Below are 21,412 nucleotides of genomic sequence, written 5' to 3'. Positions count from 1 at the left end.
GTATATTTTTCAATCTGTAAAACACATCTGCGTAAATAGTTTGAAGACTTCACTATCTTTTTTTTGTGACTGCTGCCTTTAGGGGTCGCCAGATCCTATATGCAAAAGTGCTTTCGGTTCTGGAAAAACGCATCTTCATTTTGTGTTGTCAGCAGCTGAGGTGGCAAAAGCACAGACTTTCTTTACTTACCTAGATGTACAGATAGCTGCAGTACTTCAACAATAAAAAGCTGAAGTACTGCAGCAACGTTTTTATTTAAGTAAAAGGGAAAAAGTACAGGCTTTCAAATGTACTTAGATTAAGAAAGTAAAAGGTAGCTCCTTAATGGATAATTCTACTAACAGCTTTTGTGCAAAGGTAGCTGAACCTTGGGATATGTTAATATGATAATAAAATAATATTAGTACATGATAATACAAAAATTGTTCAAATTTAAAGTCTAATTCTAATGAATTTACTTAGCTTGAAGTGTGTTGTCTAGGACACATGCAGTGAAAAATATTTTATATATATATATATTTATCTTCCCCTGATTTGTAGAGGGTGACTTTACCTCCACACATAAACAGTAAAATAAGATCAGTCAGGCGTTGAAGTGGAATTCAGCAGGTTGGGAAACCCGAAGGTCAGTGTAGTGGTTCAGCATGGAGAAAAGAATCACAACTTACAATAATTTCTAATGTGAGCTTCAGTGGGTTTTCTTAGTGTACACGTTATGATCAACTGACCTGCTGCTCTTTGTGGATTTACACAGCTAAACTTAACAAGATGTCTGCAGTTTCACTAGCTTTGATGGTTCATGTCCATCCTCTGCACTGAAAGTCTTTATACTATACAGTATGCGGTTGGTATAAAGCTGGAATTCAGTGATTGAGTCTGAATTCATCATTGTAAATGCAAATTTATTTCTGCATTTAATATAACCTAAATCTTACCATGAGCACCAAAGCCACTGTGCACAAGTCCAACACAGAACTTTACTGTGAATTCACCACAGTACTGCAAACTAACCTGTTTATCCTGAACAAAACTACCCAGTATTTTCAGGCAACATCTGAATAACACAAAGTTTGTATAGCTTTGCTTTGCAGAATACTTCACAACATGAAAATATATAATTCCTCGACACATATCATATACACATGCAATATGTGATCAAAATTAAGACATTACAAGTAGGCTTTAAATTTGCAGTTCATCAAACACCCCTGAGCAGCCCTTACCTTTAAATCTAACCTCTCGTCTTCCTGTTTTTCTTATCTTTCTCCATCTCTGAGTGAAGTTAGCTCTCTCTCTTTTCTCTCGATGTGAAATACAACAGCTGGATCTTTAGCTGCAACACACTGTGAGACAAACTGCACACAAACAGTTTGTGTGTTTGCTGATGTTTGTTGAGCTGACATTGAATTTGAAATTACCTGACACTTAAAAATCGTCATTCTTTTCATGCTTCCTCCTATTCTTTTGCACTAGCTAGAGTTTTGAAGTACTCCTTCCGGTCACTTTAACTCCTGTGTATAAACGCTATAGATGATACTGCTGAACCTAAACTAATGAGTCTGTTTTGAAAATGCAAAGAGTAGAAAGTACAGATATTTGTTTAAAAATGTAGGGAGTAAAAGTAAAAAGTTGTCAGAAAAAGAAATACTCAAGTAAAATACCTGAAAATTCTACTAAAGTACAGTAATATTGTAGAGTATTTGTACTTCCCACTTCTGTCAAACAGGCAAACTTAAGCTGCTGCAGGAACTGTATGAGAATGGGAAATGGTGCGTGATGGTCCCTGGGTTGTTGACCTGCTGTTTTGAGTTTTGTCATTTCCTTTTTCTTTTTGAATTTGGTGAAGTGGTTATAGTCCTCGTTCTTATTAATTGTGCTTTGTGCTTTTGTTCCACTTATTGAGCTTATTATATTTCTTCTTTCAGTTTAAACCGTCTCGCCAAGTGTTCCCCGTCTATGCTTTAGTATCTGTCAGTGATGTCCCCTTGTTTAGTTCTTCATGAGTTATTTTGTTAGTCATCTGTGCTTGTGCTTTGTTTATACTTACTTCCTATGTCTCATTATTAGATTTAGTTCAGCTCTGTGTTTTTTACAGGTGTTTCCACTTTGGCCACATCCCAATTTATATTTACTCCCTCAGTTGTTCTTAGCTCATTGTCATGTCATCCTGTTCCCCTCTGCCTATTTCCAATCTCACCCGGCATTTGTCTCCACCCATTCCTGCCTACCTGCACTCTCTTCTTCACCGCTCTTGTGAAAAATCTTTTGCTTTGGATGTTTGACCTCAGGTATTTAAAATTAGCTACCTTCACTATCTTAAATCCTTGAAGCTTCAAAGTTAAGAGATACGTATCTGTTTCCAAAATATGAATTATGATTTCATACAACAACTGATTTCTGAAAATCTGTTTGAGACACAGACATGTGTAACATGGTTTGAACATTAGCAGAAATCTAAATTGTTAAAGAGTTTTTGAACAAAATGAACTATTAGCCAGGGTCATCTGCCTAATCATAATAAATTACCTAGCCTGAAGTGCAAGCGTCATGGGTCCATTTGATCTTGCACCTGCAGATGACTCAACGGATCCCCTTTTATTCTTCATGAGGTTAGAAGAGTATCAGCATGCCAAATAACCCATTAACCAAATGGTTAATGGGTTATTTGGCATGAAAAACTCACTTCTTGTCTAAATAGACAAGAAGTGAGTTTTCATGCCTCTAACTGTATTTTTATTCATATATGTACAGTGCGTGAAAAACAGTTTACTTCCGATGCTGGAAAACCCTTCAGTGTGGCTGAATTACAAACATTCTGAAAAGAAGAATGGACCAGAATTCCTCCACAGTGATCTGAAAGACCCACTGAAAGTTAAAGAAAGAAAGAAAAAGAAAATATTTAAAGTGGGATAATGTAACAAGGTGATATAGAAACTACAATCTGTGGAAAGAAGGATGGGGGCTCATTCAAATTCATTCGTGAAAGAGAATAAGTACCATATTGTGTTATAATATATACTATATTATCGTACATCTGTTGATATGTCCAATAATGTACATCTGTTTGACTGACACTATTTCAGTCAGACCTTTAATGCCCACTTTTGCCATATTTCAGAAACAAACCATAGAAGAGCAATGTCATGCTAAACGCATCAATTTTGACAATAAAGAGAGGACAATTAATTATTAATAAAACTGAGTCAGAAGCTGTCATTCTATCATTTTTTTTGTCTTTCTCTTGTTTTGTATATATTCCTCTTGACTGTATATATATTTTTCTGTTTCCTATTTATTCTTTATGTCTTTAGTATTCATATTTTTTACTCAAGCACAGTTGGCCTGGAGCACCCATAATTTCGTTGTACATGTACAATAACCATAAAGGGCTTTTCTGTTCTATTCCAAAATTCATCTCTATGACCCCATGTTCGTTTCTACACATGTGGTACAATGGATATTAATAATCATTCTTAACTAGTATTCAGACGTGTCAGATGTATTAGGTAACTTGGCGATTCTAGATGGGCTGTAGGTGTGAAAGTCAATGGCTCTCTGTCGCTCTATGTCAGCCAGACCAAGATCAATATGGTGAAAACATTTTTCGGTCGAATTCCTACTAATATTTCATCCATACTAATATTTTTTTTGATTGCATGCACTTTTATTCCACCTATTTTCAGGCTGCACCTTCACCAAGGATCAATTAAATAAGAGTAGCTGCTATCACGCTGAATCTTACTGATGCTGTTATAAAGGATTTACCTCTTTCTTCGACTAAATTAATAAATAATCAAAAAATAACAATACAATGCATGGAAATATATTTTTCATGACTTATTTAAATACATTGTTACTCTTTAAACCATTAAATATAATTAACTATGAAGTAATACATCAAATAGGTCTACGATCAAATATTACGATTAAACACTGGTGAAAATCAAGAAAAGACAACCTTCATTTCAAAAGTATTATTCAGTTTTATTTCAGGATATCAATAATAATTCAATTTCAGCCAAAATAATAAATAATCTGGTAATAACATAAAAACATTAATTTTCTCTTTGTACCTTAAATTTAAGGCTTTCGTCTGATTTCTTGTGCCCTCCAATGAGTTGCAGGCGTGTGCGGCAGCCAGCCAATAATATCGGAAAATAAACCCATAACGAACCATTGGCTCGGTGAGTTTAACCACGTGCCAACTGACGTCACCTGATTTCTGCAAATAATTTTCCAGACCACGCCCACACAAACAAAGTCCTTTAGAGTGCTTATTAATATTCATTATGTTAGACACTTTTGAACGCAAATAAATGCGGCATCCACGGGGATGAACTAATTGAAAGTAAAAATAAAAGTACAAGAATATATAATGGCTAAGCAGACCATCTGAAACCAGGACAAATATAGTTTTATTATCTCTCTTGCAGACAGAGAAAACAACATTCATATGTAAAAATAATAATTAGTTTCTCTTTGGCCATATTTCTCTCCACTAACAAAACATGTAATGTCTTTTAAAATCTTTAATTATCATCACAACAGTAGAATAGACAATATTCTTTGTAACTCTGGCCACAGGATCCTGTGCACTTTTTTATTTATTTATTTTTATCTTTTTTAAGCTCCCATTGGTTCTAAAATTCATTCACATGTGCAGACTTTCCTTAAATTAGATTTCCTGCATCTGTACCACAGTGCCTTCTTAGTGTCATAAAACATAACTGCATTTGCTTTTGGGCTTCAAAGAAGCATTATGGAAATCATGAGTGTAACGAGTCAATTGAAACTCAATACAACAAACTTTTAGTATTACCTTCTGTATTCTTGTAGTGTTGTAATAGAAATTAATTTGGCTTTGTAATATTGTTGACACAGTCAAACACACACACACACACACACACACACACACACACACACACACACACACACACAATGTGAAAGGGGGGGGGGGGGGGGGGGGAGCATAACTCTTCAAAGAAACCCAGAAGCCACGATCAGTTCGGTGGGACTGAGAACAATGTTGTTCCACCAATCTCTTGCACTTCTTTTGATAATTCAGGTACTGGATAGCTGCCTGCATATTACTTATGATAATAAAATAAGAAGTGTCATTTGGCTTGCTAAATGGCACCTCCACATATGGGCTATGTTTACTCCCAAATGAATTAAATACTTGTCACACACAATAGAAAAAAAATGTAACATCCATCCCTTCAGTTTGGCCCTGTAAAATAGCTTTGGGACTGGAAACATTCTTTTTGGAAAATCAGATTTGTTTTCAGTCATTTCAGTATAGACCATTTGATCTGCTCCTTGGCTGACTGCAAAACCTGCAAAAGTAAAAAAAAAATGAAAGAAAGTTATATAATAACAAAACATGAATGACAACTGCTTTATAAACAAACAGAAAATGCAACCTTTGTGTAGTATGCACATATATCATTTAATGTGTTTATTCTAACTTCTGATATGTATTTGGTTTAGGCATCAGAAATAGTTCGTTTTAGGAAAAGATTGGGTTTAGACTATAGTAACTTAGTTATAACACTGCTCGTTCTGTTGCTCTCATATATGTGTTACAGAAGTTTTTGAAACCTTAGCACAGTCCAGTATTACCCTTTACATTACAATATAATGTCAAAAAGTATCTTACCGTAGAATACAAGTCTGTTTAGTAAAGGTAGAGTGGTTCTAATGCTTTACATAACTGAGAACTCCTGCACAGTAAAGCATGGTGCTACAGTACGACTGTTTAAACACTAGAGGGCAGGCTGAGCTTATGCTCACAACCATGTGAAGTCATGCCACCATGTTAAAGCGCAACAAAATCGTAATACAAAACACATCTTTGTTCTACTGCCACTAAATAAATACAGTGGGTTAATGTTTTCAAAATCTACATGTTTCAACAGCTTGTTCTTGTATGTTCTTTACTGGTTTATCTTTTAACTGTTTTTCAGTCCTTAGAAGAGGTTAAATTACAGCAGTGAGAAATCGGCCAGCAGGTGGCGCACTAAGCTCAAATTTAAAGGCCCTTGATTCAGTATGGCATTTAAAGGCAGCCTAATGTGCAGCGCGTCTATTGTGTTGATCACGTAAAAACGTTAGATGCACGTTAGAGTCAAGATATACCGCAAGTTGTGTTTAGTCAGTAGCATTGCATTGGTCAAGATCTACAAGCTGTCAAATTTCTATCATCATGTACAGGCAGCATAATTAGAAACTAATGGAAATGAGATGAGAATGTCAACCAAGGTATGAACGTTCATAGCTTATAATCTTTTCAAAAACTCTTTTAATTTGAGTAAATGGGGAAAACACACGAGTGGACATGATCTCTGAGTTTAGTATTCAGCTCTCCTCCATCTGTCCATCAATCAAGATAAATAATAAATGTGCATGCCAAATATTCTCGGCCAAAAAACTAACCGCAAGTTGCTCTCCGATGCATCAATCGGCGCATGAATGAATGTCAGATATAAAGCACTTTAGCAGAAAAAGCATTAAAATGCTTGTATGAATGGGTGAATGAGGCAAGTTGCAGAAAAGCACTATATAAGAACCAGTCCATTTACCATGTGACTAAAACTTTGGAAATATGTGAGGTCAGGCATTGTCTGTTATAGCTCAAAACATAATTGTAATTGCTCAGTAAGCAATTGATACGTCAACTAGAGAATCTCCTCTTCTGCCACTAATGGTTATCCTCCTTTTCTTCATTGTGGTGTGTCAGTTATAGAGCATTAGCTTTTTTGGGGGTGACATTATTAAATGCCTTTATGTCCTTCCAGTGCCTCTAAAACAGCTCCGACCCACTGAAGGATTGACTTTACAATTAAAACTGCCTTGAAAAGACTGTTGTTGCAAATTGGTGCTATATAAATAAAACTGAACTGAATTGAACTGCATTTGTGTATGCATGTGATGCCTTCATGTTTGTGTGTATAGCTTTGGCAATGATATTCACAGAGTCTGTTTGCTTGTGTATTACCTGAGCCACGCTTTGTTCAGTTAATGGGTTCTCATCCGCCTGTAATCAAAATGACATGAAAAAAAGTCAAATACACACACACACACACACACACACACACACACACACACACACACACACACACACACACACACACACACACACACACACACACACACACACGCACAGTGCATTAGATCTGTGGAACAAAGAATAGCACACTATAACCCAGTGACATTCAAACAGTGCTAGTTAACAGTTCAACCAGTCACAATTCATAGTGGAGCTTGTAGCCATGCTTGTGGTGTAGCTTCAAGGCAAGCACCATCTGGTATGCAATCATTCACTTTAATTATCTGACTGACACAGTTCCCAGAGAATAACTCTTTTCACTTGGATGACGTCTTCAGTGTTACTCTAGCGCCACCAGCAGGTCATAGTTATCAAGTATAGAAAAATAACATGTTAGTCCACATGCTCTCCCACCATGCATTTACCTTTTCTGTTTTGCCCATTCCTCCTTCCTCCCTTCACTGAGTCTTACTCCTTCTCATCCATTCATTCTTACTCTCTCACTCACTCACTCTTTCTCTCTCTCTCCACGTCACTATCTTTCACATTGGCCTTCTTCCTCTCTCACCCTCGGTCTGTCTGTCTGTCTACAGCAGCTGGCTCCTGTCTGTTTGTGCCTCTAGGTTACCGGTGATGTAATCAAAGAGGACGAAGCCATAGGCTGGCTCTGACATTAGCTGACACCAATCAGAAGAAGAGAGAGAGGGAGAAGGACAGGAAGAAAAGTAAAACAGGGAAGAGAAGGCAAGAAGCAAGTCAAAAAAGCTAAAGGGAGCTACAGCAAATCTTGATGTAGCTGTTCTAATCAGACCAAACACCTGCATTGATTTGTATTTCTACAATCTAACACACTTGTTTTCTGTTTGAATTTCCAATGGTTATACTGATACAATAGGTTTTGGGGAATAACTGACAGAAATCTTACCCTGTAGTTGACTTTCTGTAGGACCTGCTGTGGATCACTCTCCAGAATCACCCTGGCAACAGGAAAAACAACCAATAAGGGTAGAGTTCTGTATAAGCAGGACTGGGATTGCTTATGGGATCATGGCATTTTACATACTAAACATTTTTTTATTTTAATAATAGAAATACCTATCATCATTTTGCCTATAAATATCAGGCAAAATGATCAAAAGGAACTCATATTGACTATTCTAGTTGGATAAACTTTTCTTTCTCTCACCCCCCATCAATGATTTCATCCACAACAAGAAACACTCCTTCCATGTTTTCCAATAAACACCTCCGCTCCACATTTTTCCTGCAGGATAAATAAAAAAATTACACGCGTCATTAGACACGTTACTTAGGATCTCATATGATCATCATCATTTTAAGTTAAAGTTTTTATTCCTCTAACTTAAGTAACTTAAAGTATTCACATTTCTGGCTTTTTAAAAACCCATTATTGCTTTATTTTTATTTTTTGCCCTCACAATAGCTCAATCTCTCCTTAGTCTCAGTTACTCACACACTGCATTACTATTGCATTGGTTCCCATAGTAACCATACCCATCATTGTTTGACTAATGTTGCAATAAACAGTGAGGGACTCTGATATGAGCTTTAACAGGTTAAAATGAAAAAGGAGTACTATTTGTCATTTAGTTTAATTTATTTATTAAATATAATTATTTATATTTCACATTATTTATTATAACACTTTGATGCTACTGAGGCTACATGGAGGACAAAAGCTCTAATTCATTTGCATGAAGAAAAGTCTGAAAAAGAAGATTGTGAATTTCTCTATTTGGGCTCTGATTACCTCTGTATTGTTCTAAACATCATTACAAAATATCAATGAAACCACTCACTTATGCAGTTTTTGTTTTTTCTTGAAAACAAAAAACTTTTTTTTGAAGACGGTACCTGAGGATGTGACTGGTGGAATCAAACAGGCAGTTAAGTACTGACATCAGCATGAGCTACCAAGAAAAAGAAAAGTCAGTATATGAGATACAAAGATATAAATCAATGCAAATTGATGTTAAAGCAGAATCAATTAGATTTCATGGCCTAAATAAGCTAAATACTGCACATTCAACATATACCAGCTTAGCAAAGTATATAGGTCAGAGGTGTCGAACTCCAGGCCTCGAGGGCCGGTGTCCTGCAGGTTTTAGATCTCAATCTGGGTCAACACACCTGAATCAAATGATTAGTTCATTATCAGGCTTCTGGAGAACTTCAAGACATGTTGAGGAGGTCATTTAGCCATTTAACCTGCAGGATACCGGCCCTCGAGCCCTGGATTTCGACACCTGTGATATCGGTGAATATGCTGCTCATGAGAAGTGTTCTTTTATTAATCATTATAGGTTTAAAACTTTCCAACCAAGCTGTAACCCAAAATAATCTCCACACAACTGCAACATATAGAACAATCCCTGAAAATAGCTTAAAAAAATCCATAAATCCCACAGGCTGTACAAATGAAAGAGACTGTAGCTAACTGAACCTTTATGGTAAATGTTACTGCCCTGAAGCACCTCAATTTGAAGAGCAATTACTAGACTAATTAAGTAGATTTCATGGAGTATCTTATTTTTCCTTGAAAATAATCTTTAGCATTTTACAATAGAAATCATTATTATGTGAAGGTATCGCCAAGTTTTCAATTGTAGTGTATAAACACACAACTTTTTCCAAGTTTTTTCCGTCTTTACTTTTTTTTTTTGCATTGCACCAAAGAGTATTTATAGAAACACATAGATATTATATTTATGTATTTCTATAATACATAATACAATAAAATATATTGTATTTTGTCTACAATATATTGTAGACAAAATACAATATATTTTATAGTCTTATTTTATATTATATAGTAATATTAATATAATATAATATTAATATATATGTAATATTATAATATGTATAATATAATATAATATTTTATAGTCTTCTAGAAATTTGGACAATTGACTTCATTTGATTAACTTTAAGGAGTATTTTACTTCTAACACTGAATTATTAAAGTTCAAATAACCCCCAACAACGTTCTAACAGAGCAAAGAAAACCCCAGCACTGTCTTTGTTTCTTATATTCCTAAAATGTTCATTCTTACTTTGGCTCAGTGTCCAGTGGACATGCTGACCTATTCAAGGTTTTTTGCTTTTTGCTTTCTTTGCCTGTTTGTCTTAATGTCAGTGAAACATTAATCTGACTCTGAGAATGCTGCATAAGAAATGCAACCTTTCTGTGACACCAGAGCAGGCAACTGAATTTAGAAACAACAAGTAATTACCTTTAAACTGTCTTGTGTGCCTACAGCTGAGAATTCCATAAAAAAATATTGATATGAGCCTAACTCTTGTTAAGAGGTTACTACTGTAACTTATGTGATTTGTGTGAAAAATAATATTGGATGAATTTGTTGTTTAAGAGCTGAGAAGAAACAAGAAACCGTCAGGTGACATGGAACACATGCCATTCTGCCTTCAGAATACAAAGCAGAATAAAATTTAAAAAAATAAATAAAAAAATAAAAGCACGCTTATGTGAGTAAACATTTGAACAAAAATGACTGAGCTCCTTTTAAAACATATGCAGATAAACTTGACGTAACATATTCACAATGAATTTTAATTTTATTACTGCAGATGTACTTTATTGGCAGACAAAATTTAATTCACCTCATTTTCCTGAGCACTTCCCACAACGTAGAAGAAAAGATCTATACTGCTCTTGTACACGATGGTCATGCCTTCCAGAAAAGCTATTTCATCTAGATAGAGAATGAGACGTGACAGGGTTAGCATAAGCATGACTTTATTAATTTGCTTCTATATAGAAGTGTAAAATAAAGTTTATTCAGTGACACAACTGCCAAATATATAGTGACAGGCAAGCAAAGGGGTGAGAGGGAAAGAAGGCAGAGACGAGTGACAGAAAAGCAATTAGACAGAAACTTGATATAAAGAGAGGAAGGAGATGAGTCGGAGAAACAAATGATACAAATGAATGTTGGGAAGGAGTGGAACTGATAGATAAAACATAAAAGGGGAGAAGAAAGACAAAGCAGAAGTGGAGAAAATAAGGAATGAAGATTAGGACAAAAGGAGAGATAATGGCAACGTGTTAAAGAGGCCAGGGGTAGAGACTCAGGTATCAGTTGGGTGAAACTTGGAATCCTACAAAAAAGCTTATGGGTAGGTCAGGTTTTTCATCCAAATGAATGAAAACCCAAAAGTTTTACAAGGGTAATACCAACTACAGCGTTCTGCCACAAATAATGGTCTAGCATGGTTTGGCGGGTGGAAACCAGGTCAATGTAAAAAGTGATTTAGGTTACAAGTGACAAGAGAGTGTGTAACAGTCTGGACACTGGAGACGTCTGTGAACATTCAGCACAATACAAAGGGAGGGAGCGACGGGTGGGGGTGGGGGCGCATGCATCACACACCAGAACAGATCTACATAAAACAGAAGAGAGTGGAACTTACTGTCTGCTTTGTGTGTCTTGTTAAAAACATTCCTTTCAAAGGTTTTCTGCTCCTTCATGGAGGGGTAAAGTTCTGGGTCATAGTACTAAAACAGGAACTTTTATGAGTGACTCAGTTTACTTACATAGTGCGTTGCTAATAAATTCTAAACTTGATAGTTAAACTTTACCAGTTAGTATTTACTGTTACAAACAATGAAATCAACTCAATCAAATGCACCCCTAACCCACACAAACATATCAGCGGCATCCTTTGCACTCACTGTTAGTTACTTTAATCAAGTTGAAGCTGAGAAATCTTTTCTCAGGTTTATCTACTTCGGCCATAGCCACTTATTATTTCTGACTGTAGGTAGACAACTCAGCTGGTGATAATCAGGGCAGTCGTTATTTGTGAATCAGTCACTGAAAACTCAGATTTTGTTTTGTTTGGAAATTTCCAAGCTAGTTGGTAAGCTAACTGACTGGTTTCATATTTACTCTACAGACATCGCTTGTCCTATTTTCTGTCTTCGCTTTTCATTCCCCCCCCCACACACACACACACACAGCAGGTGACTGTCTCTCACTGATCGTGGTCCTGATTGAGGTGCTTTGAAGAAAGGACGTTCTTCTACCCTACTCTCACTAAGTGCTGCTCTTAATCATCAGAGGTCTCTTTCTAATATTGTACAGCAATAATTATTTGGAACAGTTCGGAAATAAACATTGCAGATGTATAAGACAACAATAAGGCTGATCAAGGCACATCTTAACAAATATATTAATGTGTTCCTCAAAATACTGTTTACATTTTCTACAAGAAAAAAGTACAAAAAATTCAGATACAGGGCTTTGAAGTAAATTTAAATTACCCTCAGTAGTAAATGGTTATTGTTTATTGTGCAATGTAAATTTCATGTTTAAGTCATATAAAACTTATGTCCCATATTGTGACTTATTCATGAAAGTACTCCCTTTCATATTTTTGTCATACAAAACAAAGTTTATATTAAAGCGCTTCCATTTTTTCCCTTGTGTAAAGACCACATTGAACTCACCTTTGACAAAAGTCTGTTTCCATCATTGTCGAGAATAAAAACTGCTTTAACTGTGTAGAGGGACGGTTCCTGCAGCGATAAACAGAAAGAACATTGAAAATATTTTAGCTTCGCTGAGTCATCTTGGGGAAACATCTTGAACATAATAGCATAGCTTCAGTCACATCTGTTCCTCTCATACCTGGATAACACTTAAAAGAGCATTGCAGCAGCAGCCTCTTTTAAATACTCTCTCATCTACTTACACACACTGAAGCTGCCCAGTCCAACCAGTTTCTACAATTTATGCTGCAGTTTATTCAGTGTTTTAATCTTTGTTGTTTATCCTGGTTTGTTTTACAGTTTTCCAGTTCTGGGAATTATCACATATTTCTACTTAATACATTTTCCATTCTCCTGCATCCACATCTAGACAGCTATCTGTCCATCCCTGCGATGATTTTTCAGACCCGGGACAAAGTTCTGTTATGCACTGACTAGCACAGATTCACAGTCAGAGTGTATCACAGAACTTAGACCAGACACTTAGCTCATCCAAAGTCCAGTATTCCAGGCTCACATAACCAGAGTCCTAAAGCTGTAGATGGCTCAGTCTATCCTTCATTTGATCAAACGTGTTTCTTGTTATGTTGATGCTGACTGAACTTTAAGTGATGAGTAAACATACACGGACATACTCCAACATACTGTAGTTATAGCATATAGCATTTGTAGGTAAACACTACATAACCAATGACAAGTACTGCAAGTCTTTTACTTTAATTTGTCATGTAACGAGGTCATTCTTAATACTATTTTTTACTCCTTTCTTTTCCTTTCTCCATACACCCTGGAAGCAGGTGAAGATGCAGCAGAAATACCTACTCTTAACAACATTCTGATTAGCAAAGTGCACGTGAGGTGTATGCTGACAACTGACTGAAGGAAAGCTAGCAGCTAGCTCAAGTCACAAGGCAAGGCCATAAAAATAAAGACTATTATTTGCTACCAAGTGCAGAAGGAGTTCTCAATATTTTTCCAGGAAACCAGAAACTCTAAAGTATAAAAAGAATATCTTTGATCATGGAGTGTAGGTTATGTCAACCTATAGCCCAATACATATTATATTAAAAAATGTTACATCAAATAGTTTTCATTGGGTCTTCAGAACATGTTTTAGCCGGTAAAGATGCCACTGAATTATGAATTAGTTACTAGGAGACAAATGTACCACTGTCCAATTAAACAAATATGAGTTTCAGGCATGAGAACAGATCCTATATGCTTATGTCTCTGTTCTTAGCTAGTTTGCTAATGGCTACAAGCACGAGTACATTCAGCAGTCACCTAGTTAGTAAGTTTTATTAAGTGCTGAAGGGTCCAGGTGCAATATGTCAGCCATTATTAAGTATTGTGCAGTCTATGTTTAGATAAACAGCAAACTTAAACTCATTAACAGATATCAAGCTGAAGAATCATATTTTGGAAAGAGATTTGAATACTGAAACTTCTGGTGCAATCTGCCTCTGACCCTGTCTTTCATATCCACATTGCATAACATTATGATCACTGACTGGTGATATGAATAACACTGATTAACTCTTCATCATGGCCTCTGTTCCACCAGAGAGTCTGGCAAGGGCCAAATTGTGGTGGCTAGATGACTGTCAGAGCATCTCCAATACTGCAGCTCTTTCTTGGATGTTCCCAGTGTATAGTTTTCAATATGTATCAAAAGTAGGGATGGGTATCGAAAACCGGTTCTTGTTGAGAACCGGTTCCCACTGTTTCAATTCCTTGGAATTGTTTGCCATTTTTGCAAACGATTCCCTTATCGATTCCAGTCGCCCCGAATGACGTCACCACGTTGTGGAGCGTCATTTACCTGGCAGGAAACGGCGCCTAAGCGGCTTAAACGCTCAAAAGTTTGGTTATACTTTATGAGAACGGATGACAACAGGGCAACTTGCAATACTTGCAAAGTAGATATTTCATTTGAGGGAGGAAACACTGCGAATATGCAAAAGCATTTGCTCACAAAACACGCGATGACCTTAAATGAATGTCGTGATTTTAATTCCGCTCCGGACTCGTGAATCTCAACCCAGCAGCAGCGGTAACGTTTGCACGTCCTCTCCCGTTAATGCGGCAGGTAAATAATCAACTAACAGTGCATATTATGTTAGCGCGATCCGCCTTATTACAAAACCTGCTATTACTGTGCATTTAGTGACCATGATGAGACAGAGTCTGGCTGGCTCAGATGCTGGCAGTTCTCGCTGCAGTCTACCGGTAGCGTCTCCTTTCAGGCCAGGATAGACGAATGTGACTAAGTTTGAGCAGTGACTAAGTTTGTGGTAAAAGGCTTGCACCCATTTGCCACAGCAGATGCCCCGATTTTCGGTAAGTGAATGTATTTAATTGTAGGCAGGGACATTACTGGATATTCTTGTGTAATTGCTACAGAATAATTTATGTTATACTTTGTTATTCCTACAGAAGAATATTTATTTTATTATTTTACAGTTTTTTTTTCCCCCGGGGACCCTGTGACACCCCATTGAAGAGCCATAGGCTGGATCTCTTAAGATCTCACTGTTGGGTTTGTAAGGCCATGCTACTCCTAAATTTCTATCTTGTTCAAAGGGAAGATATAAAACAAAGTTCTAAGCTAATTGACTTTAGTGTTCTCCTTTTTTAAAAAAGAATCAATAAGAGAATTGATAAAGAATCGAATCGTTAAACAGAATCGAAAATGGAATCGGAATCGTGAAAATCTTATCAATACCCATCCCTACTCAAAAGTGGTCCAAGGAAGGAACAGTGGTGAACCAACGTCATGGGTGGCCAAGGCTCATTGATGCACATGGGGAATGAAGGCTGGTCTGTGTGGTCGGATTCAAGAGACAAGCTGTTGTAGCTCAAACTGCTGAAAAATGTAATGCAGATTCCGATAGAAAGGTTTCAGAATACACAGTTGGAGCATCATGGCCGCAGAACACTCAGGATGCCATGCTGACCCCTATTCACCGTGGAATGTGGCAACAATTGGAATGTGAATATCAGAATTGGACCTTTGAGCGATGGATGAAGGTAGCTTGGTCTGCCAAATCTTTGAATTTTTTTCACATCAAGTGGATGGCATGTATGTCACTTACCTGAAGAACACCTGGAACCAAGATGCACTATGGGAAGAAGACAAGCTGGCAAAGGCAGTGTGATGCTTTGTTCAATGTTCTATTGGGTTCTGCCATTCATGTGGATGTTACTTTGACAAATACTGTCTCCCTAAGTATCCGGTCTTTAAGTGATGACGTATCAACCCTGCTTCTGGGTCCAAACTACTCTGCGTTTATTAAGGCTGTTGTGTTTTTAACATGTTTTAATGTTTTGTATCTTGTTCTATTTAATCTGAACAAGCCCCTAAAAAAAGGCAGTGATCACTGTCAGCCTCTGTTTTTATTACCACTATACATTTTAAAGCTCAGTTTTTAAAACCTTATGATGTAACTACAGCCCAGCCCATGCAACAGTAAATTAATGACTAACCTCGTATTGTGGATGGGTTATCTCAGTTCTCCTGACTGAAGTTTGGTCCATTTACAGCATCTTGCCATGCGATTGCATGGTAGGAACACAATTTGCAAAATAAAGGATATTTTTAGCTGATGCTGTAATAAAGGAAATGCTAAATGTGGCTCATTTTAAAGTCAAACATTGATTTTAATAAAAAAAAATGAACTGTACTTTATCAATGACCTCTTTGCTGTTTGGTACGGAGCCCCTCTGATGACATGGTCCAAAATATAAATAAATTGTGGCCACAAAATACTATTTCGAGGGCACGAAATAGGTATAACGCACGCACGAAATGCTAATTTGTGGGCACGAATTGAGTATAACGTGGCAACGAATTATGCGTTTGTGGCAACAAAATAGATAACGTGCGCACATCATATTGATACAATTCCTGGACAGCTGTGTAGAGACATAAGCATAAGAGTAGGCTAAACCTATACACCATGGACAGAGACAGTATGATTGAGTTTTATTTTAGGCTGGGAATGAGCTACAAATGCATTTTGAAAATCCTGGCATTGCAAGGAACCATTATTACGGAGAGACATTTAAACAGGATATTAAGATAAGATAACCTTTATTAGTCCCACACGTGGGAAATTTGTTTTGTCACAGCAGGAAGTGGACAGTGCAAAAGTTATATAGCAATTATTATTATTGAGAGCCCAGTTGCTTTACAGACGTAAGTACGACCTGGACGCCGGGATAGATTTTATTGCCAACCAACTGCAAGGGCCTGGGAAGGATCACGGTTATCGGTCAAGTGTTTTGTGCCCACAAATTAGCATTTCGTGCGCACGTTATACCCATTTTGTGCCCACGAAATAGTATTTTGTGGCCACAATTTATTTATTTTTTGGACCATGTCATCAGAGGGGCTCCGTAGTTTGGTGATCTATTATGTTTCTTTTTTGCTGAAGGGTTGTCGGATGTTCAATACTGATTATAAATTTTACCCCTGTGGCTGATACTTTTATTGTCCTCTTAATTTAATTGTTCTGGTACACTGTTATAATGTTAAACTTTTGAAAATATTTTGTGGCTCATCTACACCTTTTGGACTACAATGTCAGTCTCAAATCTCTGAGATCAGTTTTGAGCTGCAAAACTTGCGCTTTGTGTGGAAGCACAGTTAGCATGAACAAATAAACGGGGTTTAGTGATTTATCATTGTAATAGATTAGTCTCCTCTTGCTAACCACCTTGGCCAACATGTTGAGAAGATAACATGAGTTATTAATAACTCCTTTAGTACATTGACAAGCAAAGCTCTAATGATGATGGAGATGGAGAAGCAACAGCAGCTCTCACCATGTCTGGGCCAGTAAATTGGGCTAGCTAACCAAGTACAGACTTAGCTGGTTTAGCATCTATGTGAAATGAATTTGTTGGCTGAATATTTCACTTGACCTTTTTTTTAATTAATATTTTTAATCCCCTGTGTAGATATTGAGAGTTAACCATGTCCCCCAGTGTTTTAAATGTGCAACTTATAGTGGGGGTTTTTTTTCTGAAGGATCAGTTGTTTTAAATGACTCCACTTAATAACAGTGATCCAAAAGAAAAGAACCAGAAAAGGCCAGATTAAAAACAGATCATGTAAATGTAACTTTAATTTCACAGACATGCAATAGTAAATAGGGGGTGTAACCCTATTATTAAGATGCAAATGCATGAGAAAGGAGCAAGACACATACAAGAAAGAAGGGGCAGAGATGAAACCAGGGAGGCAGGAAAAAGAAAGAATGAGTCTGAGAAAGACGCATAATCAAAAATCTCAACGGAAGTGAAAGAGCAAGATGGTGAGAAGAAGTAAGAGAAAAGTAAAAGAATTACTCAGATAATTTACATTAGCTAGACGTAAATCAAATTATACAGCTGGCATTGTAAGAATCATACGCTGACGATGCAGTTCTGAGTATTATCAGAATAATGTACTTATATTACTTTATTTAGGATGTCAATTTAGAATTGTAGTTACAGTTACATTTATCCAAAAGTATTTGGATAAATATCCATCAGTGCATGGATGGGGATGCAGTAGGCCAACATCTATACCAGTAACATTTGGGCAGTAACCAGTGGCATCTGTAGTATTTTAAAGAGTTGCATTTTTACATGACCTACCTTATACATGAGATACATGTTTTTATATTTGACTTTTGCTATTACTTTTCCATTGCTCACTTTTAGTTGTAAATCAGCCAGTTAATTGTAGAAGATTCTTACTTTAAACATCAATATCAATATAAACCACGATCTCTGAACATTTAGCCAGTGGAAAATGGTTGTAACACAACTAAAAATAGTACACTGATATCAATAAACACATTATCCCTGCTTTCTGTCCTATATATGAATGTATTCCTCTTATAAACATGTAAGCAGCAATTTGGTGCTGTGGCTGTTCCAGCCAATTTAGAGCTGAAAGAAAGGAATGGAAAATGTGAATCTTTCACTTAGATTAAGTTACTTTGTTGTAGTACACATGGTGATTACTTGAGTAGCAAAGCCACAATGTAAAAATACTCAACACTCACAGACTACTTACACAGAAACTACTGACTAGAAAAGTGTAAATAGATAAGTATATTGAAAGTAACAGCCCTTATATTATATGATATTCATTCATTATCAAGTAGATTTCTCCTGTTATAGATATTCGAGTTGGGGCTGTTGGGACAATAAAGGATTTTGTATGTAAAAAATGCCAAAGTTCTACAGTAACATGCAGTAAAATGCAAAGTTTCTTTAAAATACTTTAGTAAAATTACATAAGAAAGCTACTTTTTGCCTTTGCTGCATATTGTTCAACAATATATAACAAAGCAAAACATTGTGTAGGAGTATCACTAGTTTTGTATGCAAAATGATGCAATTTACGGTCCTTTATAAGGAAAACGATGATAAGCAGGCTAAGATCATACTTTTAAGAGCCGAGAAAGAGTAAACCAAGAAGAAAGAATTAGGACAGATAGAGGTATTCTGGAGAAGCACGGATGAGAGAGAAAGAGAAACTTACACTCACACACGCAGAGAGAGAGAGAGGGCGAGAGGGAGTGAATAAATGGTGCGCAGGGCAAAAGAGGAGCGAGCGAGCGAGAGAGAGAACAGTGGACGTGGCACCTGCTCTGGTCTACACGTCAGTCCACATATGCTCAACACACGCAGGCATTTAAATACGCAGACCGGCTTTAACCATACCGCTTGTTCCATTAAACACTACAGTGTCCGCTTTACACGCGTGATCCGTGCAGGAACCGAAGCTTTGCTTGATTACCGTGTAGCGCCATCCTGTTGCGCTCCACGCTGGACTCTGTGTGGATAAGTGTGTAACAGCTGTGGGTCAGCCGCTCCACGGTAATGGAATTTACTTCACAACGTAAGAAGTTGTCGCGCTGTCAGCACCATCAGCAATAATATTTGTACATATGACATACACATAGAAAGAAAAAGTGTGACTTTAGCTTCGTGACAAACAGTTACCAGGCCTGCGTGTCCACAGTCAGCTCCAGTCCGAGTCCACTAGCATTAACTTAAAAATAAAAGCTGTTTCTGCTTTATGGACAATCTGCACCCAAGCCCCCCTCCCAGCCTCCCTCCCGCCTGTCTACCACCCCCCTTCTTGCCGAACACCTTAACTGCTATAGTGCAACAAATGTCCCGCACACTGCTAACCAAAATATATAAACCGCCGAGCACATTAATATCCCATCCACCTGGAAATGAAAGCACACTGGTTCCCGTTCTAGTTGGTGAAACGGCGGAGAGGCTCACCGGAGACGTGGAATCCATTGCTGCTGCTGCTGCCGTCGCTCCGCTTGCTCGGTGTGTTGACGTGGACAGCTCTGAGCTGTCACGCCGAGATCAGCGCTTTTATTTTTTTTCTTTCTCTTCTTTACGGAGCCGCCCGGGCGCGCTCACGCGCTCGCAGCAGCCAACCGGATAGAACCATAGGAGTGAAGCGCGATCCCGACGCTTCGCCCTCCTCCCACTTCTTGTCTGTCTGAGCCTTTCACGATAAAAGTCGAGATGCTCTTAAGGAGTCTACTCTGGATAAGAGCAGTTCATGTGCCACATGTAGCAGGCGGCAGTCAAACACACCACCCCGCACATGCTAGTTCGATCCACATCTACAGTAAAATCATTCCTTGATCCAGTTATTTACTGCAATACTTTTCCTAATCCTAGTGTGGTGATGTCACGAATATTCCACGGGGGGGGGGGGGGGGATTGGTGGAAAGTATTTTTAGATCTTAACAAGTTAGATGTGGAAACTGTTCTTTGTGCATTTCTGCTATGATGTAGAAATATAATGACAGCTGACTGGTGAATTTGGAAAAGCAAACATTGTATTTTTACAGTGTAAGAAAATCACAGTCAAGGCTTTACATGTTCCGCTCTCCCTGTAAAATGAGAAAGATCACAAATAAAAACACTGTAAACCTTTTATAGAGGTAATTGGTTATTCTTTTGTGTTCTATTAGAAAAACGTATTCATTACTAAAATCAAATTCTTTGTTTGAATGATTCAGCTGAAATGTGAAGTGCACTGATCATGTTAAGTGGGGGTAGGTGATTATATTAAATACTGTCAAATCTATACGGTAGTCAAACCTCTCTCATATAGTGCTATGTACCCAGATCTTACCTGCAGAGACATCTCAACCTTAGGATCCTGCAGTGCATATAGCCATAGTCACTTCATTTGCATCCCACCAGCCTATACTGTTCACAAGCTCATGCCTTTGTTGTCACCACTGTGTTGCTGTCTCTTGTTTGATCCCCCATACTTTTGCAGATTTGGTCAAATAACCCCATGTAGGTTCTACATTTCTTTTTTTGTCAATGACATAAAAATGCAACAAGTGTTTGTTATTGTGGATTATGTAAGGACTGATTTTTACAGAAATCTGGTACTTTGTAACCTGCTGTATTTCTCCATAAAAGTAGCTATTATGTCTAGTAGCTGTGCTAATGTTGCTATCAATACCTGTATTGCAGAGATTCGAGGATTCAACCTCTAAATGCTCAAAATATGCATGATTTTCATTCCTGACACTTATCTGCACATTAGAATAAAAATAAATACAGAGCGTGAAGAATGAATATCCACACAGATTGTCAGTTGACCTGATATTGGCTGCTTCTGTGCTTGCCCCAAATATCTATTTTATGTTCTGTAGAAGACAAATGTCCTGTACATGACATTTTATGCAACTTTAACTTCCCAAATCTATCCCAGCTGACGTTGTTCACTCTGGACTGGCTTCCAGTCTGCTGCAGGAAAGTTTTGTTGTTTTATTTATTTATT

The 21,412-nt window shown here is 37.3% G+C and overlaps 1 protein-coding gene across 2 annotated transcripts; it reads right to left on the bottom strand.

The window, feature by feature from the left end:
• Positions 1–4,953: 4,953 nt before the first annotated feature.
• copz2 (COPI coat complex subunit zeta 2) lies at positions 4,954–20,008 on the bottom strand. Of its 2 annotated transcripts, XR_013974552.1 has the most exons (10): positions 19,876–20,008; positions 12,541–12,609; positions 11,502–11,586; positions 10,692–10,783; positions 8,925–8,980; positions 8,236–8,313; positions 7,975–8,026; positions 7,618–7,726; positions 6,999–7,037; positions 4,954–5,337 (listed from the first exon to the last, which is right to left on the bottom strand). XR_013974552.1 is itself a non-coding variant. In XM_080906530.1 (9 exons), exons 1-9 carry the CDS (start codon positions 19,891–19,893, stop codon positions 5,290–5,292), a joined length of 537 nt encoding a protein of 178 aa, XP_080762656.1. In that variant the 5' UTR covers positions 19,894–20,008; the 3' UTR covers positions 4,954–5,289. The 2 variants fall into 2 exon arrangements, 1 of the variants encoding a protein (XP_080762656.1); XM_080906530.1 differs by lacking the exon at positions 7,618–7,726.
• Positions 20,009–21,412: the final 1,404 nt, after the last annotated feature.

This window comes from Rhamphochromis sp. 'chilingali' (assembly GCF_963969265.1).
Source record: "Rhamphochromis sp. 'chilingali' genome assembly, chromosome: 15".
Taxonomy (NCBI): domain Eukaryota; kingdom Metazoa; phylum Chordata; class Actinopteri; order Cichliformes; family Cichlidae; genus Rhamphochromis; species Rhamphochromis sp. 'chilingali'.
Note: the sequence above shows the minus strand (reverse complement) of the source record. Positions and strands in the feature narration are given on the sequence as shown.

Coding starts and splice junctions, on each gene's coding strand:
- copz2 (XM_080906530.1), bottom strand. Junction 8,027..8,235: donor GATGAAATCATTGATGGGGG/GTGAGAGAAAGA, acceptor TCCTGTTGCCAG/GGTGATTCTGGAGAGTGATC. Junction 5,338..6,998: donor CTGAACAAAGCGTGGCTCAG/GTAATACACAAG, acceptor TTACTTTTGCAG/GTTTTGCAGTCAGCCAAGGA.